Source organism: Hyperoodon ampullatus, assembly GCF_949752795.1.
Source record: "Hyperoodon ampullatus genome assembly, chromosome: 5".
Taxonomy (NCBI): domain Eukaryota; kingdom Metazoa; phylum Chordata; class Mammalia; order Artiodactyla; family Ziphiidae; genus Hyperoodon; species Hyperoodon ampullatus.
In genome coordinates this window covers 133,868,686-133,881,073 of record NC_136918.1, presented here as the reverse complement: position 1 = coordinate 133,881,073, position 12,388 = coordinate 133,868,686, and the positions used below count along the sequence as shown (strand labels likewise).

General features: G+C 48.7%; 1 protein-coding gene across 1 annotated transcript in view; it reads left to right on the top strand.

Annotated features, from left to right (window-relative positions):
- Window positions 1-12,388, top strand: part of URB1 (URB1 ribosome biogenesis homolog) — a gene marked incomplete at its 5' end in the record, with an annotated part of 66,062 nt that overhangs the window by 39,188 nt on the left and 14,486 nt on the right. Inside the window, 8 exons of the mRNA XM_079705446.1 lie at window positions 550-751; window positions 1,440-1,623; window positions 3,690-3,748; window positions 5,581-5,774; window positions 6,716-6,826; window positions 6,920-6,983; window positions 8,757-8,928; window positions 9,311-9,413. Of these exons, the coding sequence (XP_079561572.1) occupies window positions 550-751; window positions 1,440-1,623; window positions 3,690-3,748; window positions 5,581-5,774; window positions 6,716-6,826; window positions 6,920-6,983; window positions 8,757-8,928; window positions 9,311-9,413 (1,089 nt within the window). The remainder of the gene's footprint in view (window positions 1-549; window positions 752-1,439; window positions 1,624-3,689; window positions 3,749-5,580; window positions 5,775-6,715; window positions 6,827-6,919; window positions 6,984-8,756; window positions 8,929-9,310; window positions 9,414-12,388) is intronic.

The following is a 12,388-nucleotide window of genomic DNA, read 5'->3' as shown; positions in this document are numbered from 1 at the left end:
ACCCGTTGGGTTTCAGGTCCAAGGCACTTCCTGATCACCTCCAGTTCAACTTAATTCATTTTTATCGTGTGTATGAATGATTTTTCGCTCACTGCTTTGCCTCTGTGCTGCATAGCTTCATATCATCCATAACAGATGTTTTAAAAAAGTAAGAGCGCCCCCTGCAGGAGGGCGCCTTCCGGCCAGTGGTTCTCAGGGCTCTTCTCGTTCCCGAGTGAGTTCAGGACCTGGGTGCTCACCGTCTCGTCATGACCCTCGAGCTGGGGCTATGCCCAGGGCCTGCGGGACTGAGCAGTCCCTGTCAGGGTTGAGTGGTGAGAGGTGACCAGTGGCGTGCTGGTAAATGTTTTAACCACTGGCTCTTGGGGGAGACTGATTTGTAGCATTTGCCAATTTCCGTGGCATCACAGCTCCTGCCGTGGTCCGTCTCGTGCTACCAGTGGGACATCACCCAGGTCACAGGTTTCCTGAAACAGAGCCCCAGCCCTTGTGAGCCGGTTGTAGCGCTCCACGGCGCTCACCTCCCTCTCCTGCTTGTCTCTGCCCCAGTATCCTCTGCTGTCATTCCTGTCTTGAGGAAGGCCCTGTGGAGGCCGCTGCAGACCAGGCTTTTCAGTGCTGACGGGCCCCTAGAGTCTGGGCTGCATCAGGAGATCCTGGCCCAGCTGGTCCCATTTGCAAGAGCCAAGGACCTCCGTGTCCTCATGGACCGACTGCCCCGCTTGCTTCAGGCTCCAGGCAGTCACAAGAGGTATGAAGCCTCAGATCGTTTAATGGCTCTCCCTGTCTCAGCTTCCCTTTTCCCTGTAGTGGTTATAAAGCAGTGGAAATTGCTGCATTGCTGTTGTGCAGTTGGGGAGAACGCAGTTCCTCCGAGAACTCTACTTCCATCCTGGCTGGAGCAAGTTCATCTCCATAAGTGGGTGGTTCTGATTCCCTTAGAGCCGTGGTTATCAACCAGGGGTGATTTTGCCCGCTCCAGGGAACATTTGGCAACGCCTGACACCTTTTACTGTCACGATACGGGTATGGGGGGCTTGTTGCTTCTGGCTGCTAGAGGGTGGAGGCCAAGGGTGCTGCTAAATATCCTGTCATGCATAGGACGGGCCCCCTTCCCTCCCCCCAAAGAGAGAATCATCTGGCCCAAAATGTCAGTAGTGCTGAGGCTGAGATAGCCTGATTTAGACAGAGTCTGGACAATATATCCTTTTTCTGGTGTGCTAATAGAGTTTCCCCTAGTCGTAAAAGTTCTGGTACGTCTTTGAAGTTTGTGTAAGGGGCAGGGGAAGCCTGTGATCTCTGTGCTTGGGTAGTTAGTGTAGGGACCAGGGCTCAGGGCATCTGCCTCATACGGCCCATTGTGATGTTGGATTATATATACTTAAAGCCAGAGGGATTTGGGCCATGCCTGTAACTCTGAGTTTTGTCTTCTGCCGCAGTTGGGTCGTGGCTGACTCTGTCTCGGCTGTCCTGGAAGGGTCGGCAGAAGAGCTGCGTGCTTGGAAAAAGACTCTGCTGGAGGCCTGTGTACAGTGGCTGATCGCGTCCTTTAGCGGCAGCCAGCAAGATGATGGTATCCAGGATCGAGAGAAGCAGATGCTGCTAAGATTAAACGAACTGTTGGTAGGTGTCTCTTATTAGAGCCCCTGGTTAAATTTTTAAGGGAAAGAGTGAGATAGACAAACCCAGGTTTGCAGATACATTCAAGCCAGGTGGCGTGAATTCGACCCGGTGGGGGATGAGAGGAGCCATGTCTAGGAGGCGAAGGGCAGGTGGAGGGCAAACCTTGAAATGATGAGCCATCTTTTATCAGGAATGGTTGCAGGAATTTGTCAGAATGCTTTTTTGTTGCATCTACTGAGATGGTTATATGGTATTGTTTTTTGTTTTGACTGTTAATGGGGTGAATTATATTAACTGATTTTTGAATGTTAAACCAGCCCTGCATTCCTAGAATAAATCTACTTGGTCATGATATGTTGTCATTTTTATATAGTGTTGGATTTGATTTGCTGACATTTTACCAAGAAATTTTGTATGTGTGTGCATGAGGGGTATTAGCTTATAATTTTATTTTCTTGCAGTGTCCTTGTCTGGCTTTAGGATCAGGTAATACTGGCCTCAGGTTGAGTTAGGAAGAGTTTCACCGGGTACAAAATTCCAGGTTAACAGTTTTTATTTTCTTCAGGCATTTTAAAGATGTTGCTTTCCTGTCTTCTGGTGTGCATTGTTTCTGATAAGAAATCTCTCATTCTTATCTGTATTTCTCTTTACATGATGCCTTTTTTCTCCAGCTGCTTTGAGGATTTTTTTCTTTACATTGCTTAAACAACATGGTTGCGATATGCCTGAGCGTCGTTTCTTCAGGTTTTCTGTGCTTTGGGTTCAACGAGCTTCCTGGCTCTGTGAGTTTAGAGGTTTCATAAAATTTGGAAAAGTTTAGCTGTTTGGGCCTTTCTTTTCCTTTTTTTTTTTTTTTTTCCCCCCGGTACGTGGGCCTCTCACTGTTGTGGCCTCTCCCGTTGCGGAGCACAGGCTCCGGACGTGCAGGCTCAGCGGCCATGGCTCACCGGCCCAGCCGCTCCGCGGCAAGTGGTATCCTCCCGGACCGGGGCACGAACCCGTGTCCCCTGCATCGGCAGGCGGACTCTCAACCACCGCGCCACCAGGGAAGCCCCCTCTTTTGTTTTTAATGCTACATTTTTGCACAGAGATCATTAGCATCCTGAAGCACTTAATGTGTTGTGTTACAGGATTGTGAACTTAAGGCGTGTAGGACCCTGACCCCGTAGAGCTAGGAAAGAGGAGGAGAAGCATTCCTGGGATGTAAGGGAGCCGAGCTGTGGAGCCGGGGGTGCTGGGCTCTGCTCTTCTAGGGATTTGTGTTCTCGGGACAGGCCTCCCTCCTTACCCCACTTGGCTGTTTTCTTTCTCTCTCTCTCTTGCTCTTTCTTTTTCCCCCCCCTTTTTTAACAGACTTAACTTTCTAGAGCAGCTTTAGGTTCACAGCAAAATTGGGCAGAAACTCAGAGTTGCCACGTGCCCCCTTCTCCCGCACGTGCACAGCTTCCTCACCGTCAGCACCTCCAGCAGCCCTTTCCTTGCAACTGAGGTGTGGTTTTCATCTCGTGGAATATGAGGTCTTAAGTGTGTAGTTCAGTGCTGACAGATACACGTACCCCTGTGCTATCCAAGATTTTCATCATTCCAGAAAGCTCTCTTGTGCTTTCTCCCAGTTGGTCCCCTTCCCCCCAGAGCAGCCACTCTTCCGATGTAACATAATGCACCACGTTTGGAGATTTTTCTCCACGTCAGGGACTGTGGATCTCCGTTGGCCCTGTTAGGGCGCAGTGGTCTTGCTCTGGGTTTAAGCAGTCACATGTGGCTGCACCGCTGTGTGTCGCAGATCAGTCAGTGCTATTCACAATGGTGGACAAAGGGGAAAGTTACACAACTACCTTGGGAATTTTCTTTTGGTCATTTGGTGATCATAGGTATGCTAAGACAGAGCTACTAGTGGAAATAACAAAACAATTTAAAAAAATCAAGGTAAGAAGTAACTACAAGCTTTTGTGAATTGCTTAGGTAACTATATTCCATATTTACTGTAGGGCTGTAATTTAAATTCTGTGTCTATTTTAAATTAATTCGGATATTCCACATACATTTCTTGCTTACCTTATTCCTAGAATTCACTTAATGAAGTTGAGCCTGGTGACTGGCAGAAATTTGTGAAGACTGGACTCAAGTAAGTTGAATTTATTTTCTTGGTGCTGTTCAGTAAGGCGGCGAGTGTCTTTGCTGGTGCAGGGCCAGCGGTGTAGCTTGTTATTAGCGTAAAGGACGTGGCGGAGCAGATGCTGCTCCCATTTTGGGCAGACGAGACGAGACAGCAGTGTTGGGGAGGGAAAATGATTTGCCCGTTGACATGTGTGTGCTTCTAACAGCGAAGAGAGAAGCAGCCTTTAAAAAATGAAATATTTTTGGGGAATTCCCTGGTGGTCCAGTGGTTAGGGCTCTGCACTCCCACTGCCAAGGACCCGGGTTCGATCCTGGTCAGGGAACTAACATCCCACAAGCCACGCAACACGGCCGAAAAAAATAATAATAAATTTTTTTTACTGAAATATTTTTTAAAAGCCAGAAATGTGCAGAGAACAATACAGGAGCACCCAGATTTAATAAGTGCTGACAGTTTTCCCTATTTGCCCTAATTGCGTCTTTTCCCTCCCATGCCCCAAAGTGTCACTCTTCTGAGGTTGAGTTTTGTCATGGCCCTGTCTAACACTTTGGTTGCATGTCAGTATGTCTCTAAACAATAAACCACAGTGTTTATTGAGTTTGACATTGTATACAGATGTATGACTCTATTGTCCCTTTTTTGCACTCAGAAGTTTTTGAGTTACCCATGTTGATACGTGGAGATCCGAGTCATTGCTTTTTACTGCTGTGGGGCATTCCGTCTTACGACCGTGCCCCAGTTCACGCAGCCAGTGTCCTACTCGTGGACAGGACCTCCCTCCTTTCCTTCCCTCCTCCCTCCCGACCCTGCAGTGAACATTGCATGTCTCCTTGTGCCCAGGTGCCAGATTTTCTGGGGGAGGGGTCGCTTGCTGGCTCTTTATGTGGGCACAACTCCAGTTTTACTAGTTGTTTTTTTTTTTTTTTTTTTTTTTTGTGGTACGCGGGCCTCTCACTGCTGTGGCCTCTCCCGTTGCGGAGCACAGGCTCCGGACGCGCAGGCTCAGCGGCCATGGCTCACAGGCCCAGCTGCTCCGCAGCATGTGGGATCTTCCCGGACTGGGGCACGAACCCGTGTCCCCCGCATCGGCAGGCGGACTCTCAACCAGTGCGCCACCAGGGAAGCCCTCACTAGATTTTTTGATTTGTTCTCCAAGCTAACGTAACATGGTGTGGAAGTTCGTTTTGTCCCCGCTTCCTCACCAGCAGTTGATGTGGTCAGACTCTTTCTTTTTGGCAGTCAGGTAGTCATGAAACGGTATTTCATTGCACCTGTAATTTTCATTTCCCTGATTATTCATCAGTTTGAAACAGAGAAAAATACCCAAGAGAGAGAAATAAGTGAAGGTGAGTCAGAGGTTAATGGCAACGGAGGATTACCTTCGTGACATGACGACATTTCTTTGAGTCTCTGGTTCATTTGCGTTTCTAGAATGTTCCCTGTGTGCTAAGTGATTCTTAACAATATTCACATATGACTAAAAACTTTTTTCTCCAGAGCATGATGCTTTCATTTCTTTAGTGGGTTCTAAAGGGATTTAAGATGGGAAGGCTTCTGAACCGTTGGAGGGGCGTTTTGAGTAGCTGAAAGGAAGGAAGGAGGGAAGCTGACCTGGCAGGTAGGCCAGGTCAGAAGTACTCCCTGTGATGGGCGGGCGACTAGGTGTGTGATGCTGCAGGTGTGCTGCAGCAGCACGGGTAGTTTGGGTGATGGGTGTATGCCTGTGCACTCTAGGGTTCTCACCTGTGTGGCATGTTGGAAGTTTTCCTTGATAAAATGTCGAGAAAAAAGGTTTTCTATTGTTTATGAAGCTAGTTTTCCCTTTGGTTTTCCCTTAGATTTCGGTACCAGGACCATGCATTTTTAAAGGCCCTTTGTGCTGCCGTCCAGCTCCTGTATCTCCCGGAAAGCGCCGCGCGCTCGCGGCTCACTCAGCTGTCGGTGGTCCACGTGATGCTCACCCAGCACTCCCTGTTCCTGCCCACTTTGCTGACGGCTGGAGAGGAGGAAACGCCAGGCAGTCCCGTCAGAGGTGATCCCTTACCCCATCTCCTACTTCAGACGCGGAGCTTATTCCCGGATTTCACGTGTTCTCAGAGCTAAGGAAGCATTACCCAAACGGTGTCCGAATATTTCATGTCTGTCGAATCCAAGCTCAAGAAATGTTTCCTCTGACTTGGGGTCACACAGCAAACGCAGACCTCTCTTCAGAGCCTATTCTGGCCTGCAGAAGCCAGATTTAAGGTTTTCTGCCGTATCGTGGGCGAGCGTTAAAACCTGGGAGTTAGGGGAGTTAGGAGCGGGGGTTTCTCACCTGGGAGAAATTGTTTAGTTGCATTAAATGTGTTAATGGGGTGATTGAAACTTTTATCAAGGGTGTAGAGTTCGAAGGTCCCTGTGGGTGGGTCCCTGCTAGGGACTCGTACAGCCCAGGCTTCTTGCCTAGTCGGTTTGGTGAGCGTTTACGTTAGCGTGGCGAAGGCTGTGGGAGATGGCAGAGGTCTGAGGGGTGCTGCCCTCCCGAAACCATACCCTGTTTAGAGACAAAATTGACATCCCCAAACTGTTAGGAGTCACTGCAGAGCTGGTCTGTAATAAACTGCTGAACTGGAGAGAACCCTTACCCAAGTTCCTGGTACAGGCAGTAGAAAGGCTCCCCGCTTTCAGGCAGGAGCAGAAATATTAGAGATTTTGGTAACATAATCATGGAGAAAAATGCTTAGGTTTAAAAATCTTTGTTGCCTTAAAGTTTGGGAGGGGGCTTGGAGAGGTTGATGGCAGCCTCGTCAAAGTTGTGTTTATTTTTAAAAAGGAAAAAGCAGGGAAGGGACCGGGTATAGTCCTCAGACCAGTGTTGTCTAGAGAAGGATATCTCAAGCATTTGTGTTTGCTGAAGTGCTTCCGTCTCCATGTTTACTCTGCATGTGCCCATCCCCCTGAATTGCTGGGCATCTCAGTGTTCTTTTCTTCCAGAAGCGCTGGTGGACCTAATGTCGGTGGCAGTGAGGCTGTGCCCCTCTGTCTGCGAGAACAGCCACTTCGCGGTGCTCCTCGGGGCCTACGGAGCCTCTCTCAGCATCCTGGGTGAGGGTGCGGGGACTGGGCGGTGCGATCAGAGCGTATGAGGTCTCGGGGGTCACCAGGAAGCTTTCTAAACTGACCCTCAACTGACTTTAGACCAGAAGATCTTACTTCTCCTGCGGGCCTACGAACAGAACCACCATAGCCTGGTCAACTTCAGGTGAGCGCTGGGCCTGGAGGTGAGAACGGCAGGCCTTGAAGGCCCCACCCAGTAAGCTCCCCCAGGGAAAAGGGGGGCTGGGTGGACCCCTCGGTTCACACACCATTGCCAGCGTGGGCTGCTCTGGCCTCTCACTGTGAGGATGGTCCCCAATGGCCGGGCCTGTCTGGGCTGGGCCACCTCACTGGTTGACAGTGTGTGTCTGTCACAGACCTGCCCTCGGACTCACTCCTGACCTGGGGGTCATTTAGTTGATTCTTCTGAAAACCTTTCTCTTGGTGCCTTCCTTTAGGTGGGAGTGACTTAGGTGGGGATCTGGGAAAAGACTGAGGAGCGCTGGCTGGATGTTAATTCCGCCCTCTTCCTTGTCTGTGTGTGCGTGCGTGCGTGTGTGTGTGTGTGCACGCGCACACGGTGTCTGTCCCTAGATTTGTCTCTTTCCTGTCTGTCTGTGTCTGTCTGTCTCTCCTGGGTTCCCAGGGGCCGCTTGCTCCTTGGCCAGCACAGCTTTGGGCCCTGAGGGGCTGGGCTGACGCCTCTCCCTTTGGGCCCTGCCTGAGCTCTGCGAGGGCCGGGGTTAAGCTATTCATAGACAGCATCTGAGATTCTCTTTGCCGCCCTAGTTTCTTTTCTCCTTAATTTGGGACCAGCACCCCAGCATCTGCCCAGTACATAAGAAGAGCTTTGTGTGCTGAGACAGGAAGTAAGCTTACTGGGCCAAGAAAAATAGTTCAGGAGAACTCTGCAGGGAAGGGAAAAATATATTTCCCTTGTAGAATTCTTTTTTTTTTTTAAGATTAAAGATGTATTAGCCTAGAAGTCCCCCCTCCCCCGAAAAAAAAAAAAACAGTAAAGAGAACCATTTTCTGCCTCTTAAAAGAGCCCAGGTCATGAATAAACATTGCCTCTCCCTTCCCCTCGTGGCCTCACCCACTTACTGCCTTGGAGGTGGTGCTGCGTCAGTGGTATTCTTTCTGGAATAAACAGCCCCTGTGCACATGAGGGAGAGGAGAGAAAACAGAAGCAGTCTCCCTCACGGTGAAGAGCGAGCCATCCTACCCAACCCCCGCGGCCTCAGAACCCCCTCTCGGATTAATGGAAGTCACACGAGGGTGCCCTGGGCGCAGACGGGTTCAGTCGCTTTCCAGGAGGTAGGCAAGGTGACCTCTCTGGGCGGCTGCCATGGGGACTGGTGGCGCAGAAGGTAGAGCTGGGGACCTGGTCCGCTCACGGCCCCGTGGCAACAAGGAAAGGTTTGTAACAGTAGAGCATCGTTGAGCTGCCAGGGTTCTGCCACTGTGTCCAGCACAGACTCTGGAGCCAGGCTCCCCAAATTTGAATTCCTGTTCTGCCACTTACCAGCTGGGCAGGGGACCAGCTGAGCAACGTTCCAGATCCTCTCTGTGTCTCTCTTCCCACATTTGCAAAATAGGGATGACCATAGTACCTACCTTATGGGATAGCCTTGCAGATTACGTGAAATGAATACACCTGAAAGGCTTAGAATAGTGCCTGGCACATCGTAAACTCTCCGTAAGTGTTGGCCTCCATCATCCCCGACACTGTCACACCACCCTCATCACTGTCAACCTCTCCATCACTCCCACCTTCCCCCGAAGTTATCATGGGGATTAAATGATACAACACAGGACATGTACTCAGTGCCTGGCGTGCTAGCTGCTTGACAAAGCTACTTGCAGTGCCATCATCACCATCGTTGCCCCTGTTCCCGATGGGGCCCTGTGACCAGTCTGCTCTCCCATCCGGCTCTAGGCTGCTAGCCTGGGGCCCAGCGGCCGTGGAGCATCAGAAGACGTGCCAGAGCCTGGGCAGATCACTGTGGCAGCAGCCGAGCGTCGGGGACATCCTCCGCCTGCTGGATCCGGACCGCGTGATGAAGACTGTCCTCCACTTCCCCCAGAACCGGAGGCTGCTGCCCCCAGAGGTGCGGGGGGCCCAAGGGGAAGCCATCAGGTTTTAGCTGCTATAAAACACAAGCACTGCTTTTCTTGTGATTTGTTAACTTTTTATAAGTAAAATTCCAACCATATGCAAAGGTACAGAGCCAGGACCCATATACCCACCACCCAGCTTCAAAACTTATCAGCACTGGCCATACTTGCTTCCCTTATAACTTCTTTCCACAAAAGCAAATATCAAAGGTATAGTTTCATGTACAAGCACTGTTGTTTTTTAATAGAACCATTTTTTAATGGGCTTGAATATTCAAAATAATTTGAACTCTAGGTAGTAGTGGGTAAACATTCACATGGTGTTACACTTATGCAGTCGAACCACACGTTTTTATTTGTCTCGGGCTATTTCAGGACACAGAGGAACCGATATTTAAAGACAGGAGCACAATGGATCTCAGTGACCTTTATGACCCCTGTTTCCTCCTTCATCTCTTCAGTGAATTGACCAGGCCAGGTAATTGCAGCCATCCGGGGGGGTTGAGGGGGCATGATTATTACCATAATTACCAAATTAGGACCTTAATCTTGAAAATAATTCTTGAAGGATCTTCAGCTGCCTTCTCACCTTTCCATTACAGTGATTTTCAGCAAAGTAACAGTTAATGTTTTGAATACACAGTGATTTTTTTTTAATTTTAAAATCTGAGAGTGTCCCTTTGTCTTTGATGTTTTCCTAATTTTAATGACAAGAGCCTTTTCTGAATTTTCACTGAATAGTGGTCACGTACCAGCAGAAATGAGAGACTTTGTCTTTGACAATGAGTGAGAGCCTGCTAAGATCGGCTTTTTCTTGGTTTAAGTATATTTTTGAAATTGCATATTGTGTCTACTACCCTGAGGGTGGGAATCTTTTTGGGTGAATGCTTCGGAGAGACTGAAAGAACAGAAACGTGTATCAGTACACGCTGGTAAAGACCAGCGTCTGATTCCCAGGCCGGTCAGGGCTGTTGGTTTGGGGCATTTTGTCGGCGATTGGTGTGTAGTGCTATCTCACTGTGGTTTGAATTTGCATTTTTTTTTTTTTTTTTTTTTTGCGGTACGCGGGCCTCTCACTGTTGTGGCCTCTCCCGTTGCGGAGCACAGGCTCTGGACGCGCAGGCTCAGCGGCCATGGCTCACGGGCCCAGCCGCTCCGCGGCATGTGGGATCTTCCCAGACCGGGGCATGAACCCGCGTCCCCTGCATCGGCAGGCGGACTCTCAACCACTGCGCCACCAGGGAAGCCCTGAATTTGCATTTTCTTAATGGCTAATGATGATGAACATCTTGTGGCTTACTTACCATCTGTAATCCTCTTTGGTAAAACATCAGTTCACGTCTTTTGCCCATTTATTCTAATGGGTTTTGTTTGTTTATTTGTTTTTACTGTTGAGTTTTGAGGGTTCTTTATATATTGTACCTATTAGTCCTTCGTTTGATATGTGATTTGCAAATATTTTCTCCCACTGTGTAGCTTATCTTTTCACCTTCTTAACAGAGTTTTTCAAAGAGCAGCAGTTTTCAGTTTTGATGAAGTCCAGTTTATCAGTTTTTCCTTTCATGGGTCATGCTATGATGTCAAGTCTTAAGAACTCTTTGCCCATCGCTCCATCCTAAAGAATTTCTCCCGTGTTTATTTCTGAAAGTTTTATAGCTGTAGGTTTTACATGTAAGTCTGCGGCCTGTTTTGAGTTAATTTTTGTATAAGGTGTGAAGTTTAGGTCCAGCTTCATTTTTTCGCCTGTGGGTGTTCCGATCCCGTCCCCACTTGTCGGTCCTCCATCTCTCCTCCTCGCCCTACCTCCTGGTTACTGCCGGGCCGGGGAGTCCCGGCGCCCCTGCACTGACACTTCCTGGCTGGGAGGGCGGGAGTGGCCATTACCGCTCCTCACGTGGCCTCCACTGGCACCAAGCGGGAGCCTCGTCCTTCCTCTGTATTAGGGTCCCTCTGATGCCCAGTGAGGACCAGCCAGTGTGACGCCTGAGGGGCTCCCTCACTCCTCCTCCGTCCTGGTTGTAATGGCCGTGTAGATGAGGTGCACCCGGAAAGCATGCCACACTGATTGCCCTGTGTTCTCCCCTCTTAAACTTGATGGTCTTTTTATACTCAAATGCTCTTCCTTATGGATTTGCTGATCCTCCACCACTGCCCTTAGCTCCTAACAGAAAGATGGTCTTTGTTTTTGTTTTTTGTTTTTTTTTTTGCGATACGCGGGCCTCTCACTGTTGTGGCCTCTCCCGTTGCGGAGCACAGGCTCCGGATGCGCAGGCTCAGCGGCCATGGCTCACGGGCCCAGCTGCCCCACGGCACGTGGGATCCTCCCGGACTGGGGCACGAACCCGTGTTCCCCACATCGGCAGGCGGACTCTCAACCACTGCGCCACTAGGGAAGCCCCTTGATGGTCTTTTTATACTCAAATGCTCTTCCTTATGGATTTGCTGATCCTCCACCACTGCCCTTAGCTCCTAACAGAAAGATGAGAGGGCTGTGTTCTCAGAGACTAGCCTCTCCATGACCACTGGGTTCTGTGGCTGAGCTAGAGTTTCTTTGCAAGAGAGCAGGGGCATTTCATTTCATGCAAATGTCAGATGATGATGATGGCCAGCAGATATCTTAACTGCCCCGGTGGCTGTTAGCAGTGGCTAAGTGAGGCACATCTACTGCGCTCTTTGATTCCCCCCAGGTCTTGGCAGTGCTGGCTAAGTCTGTTTCTCATCAAACATGAAAATAGATTTTCCACAGTCTAAAAATATGATGCAGCTTTAGTGAATTACAACAAATCATTTAGTCTGTTGCTCTTTCAGGAGAGCTTTTAGGAGATAGAAGGCAAAGGCTTGGAAAACAGTAGAGAGATATTAAAATCAGGACAGTGTTTTTCCCAGAATCTTGAATAGTTGGGGGAAGGGGGAAGGACAGGATCTGGAAGGCCTTTTGTGAAGAGAGGTAACTAGTAAATGCTCTTTCAAGTTACGGAAATCTCCAAATACAGCCGCGTTTACATTTTATTGGTATAATATAGGTAGAAAAATTTGCAGAGCATGTCTACCCAGAAAGGATTTGCAGTAGCTTAAAATACTGCTTACACCAAAATCATTCATGCTGAAGTAGAAAATTTTAAAAAGCATATAAGTGGATAGGGAAATAGATATGCAAAACAAATAAGCAAACCAAGAAAAACTAGGTTCATTAAATTTTGCTCTGGGCTACTTATAATCCAGAACAAAAAAAAATGGAAGCATAATATTTTAAACAAATTTCATCATCTGATAAAAGGAAGTATACCAGTTCAACAGGAGAGGAAAATTCCTAGCAGTAAAATGATAAGTTGAACAGAACAGAAATCTGTGAACTGTACAATGGCCAAAGGTTTACTGTGGTTGAATTGTCACAAATCTTTTTTTTCTTTTTATTATTTTTTTAAAAGTTACTATTCCATTTACTGTTGCCCT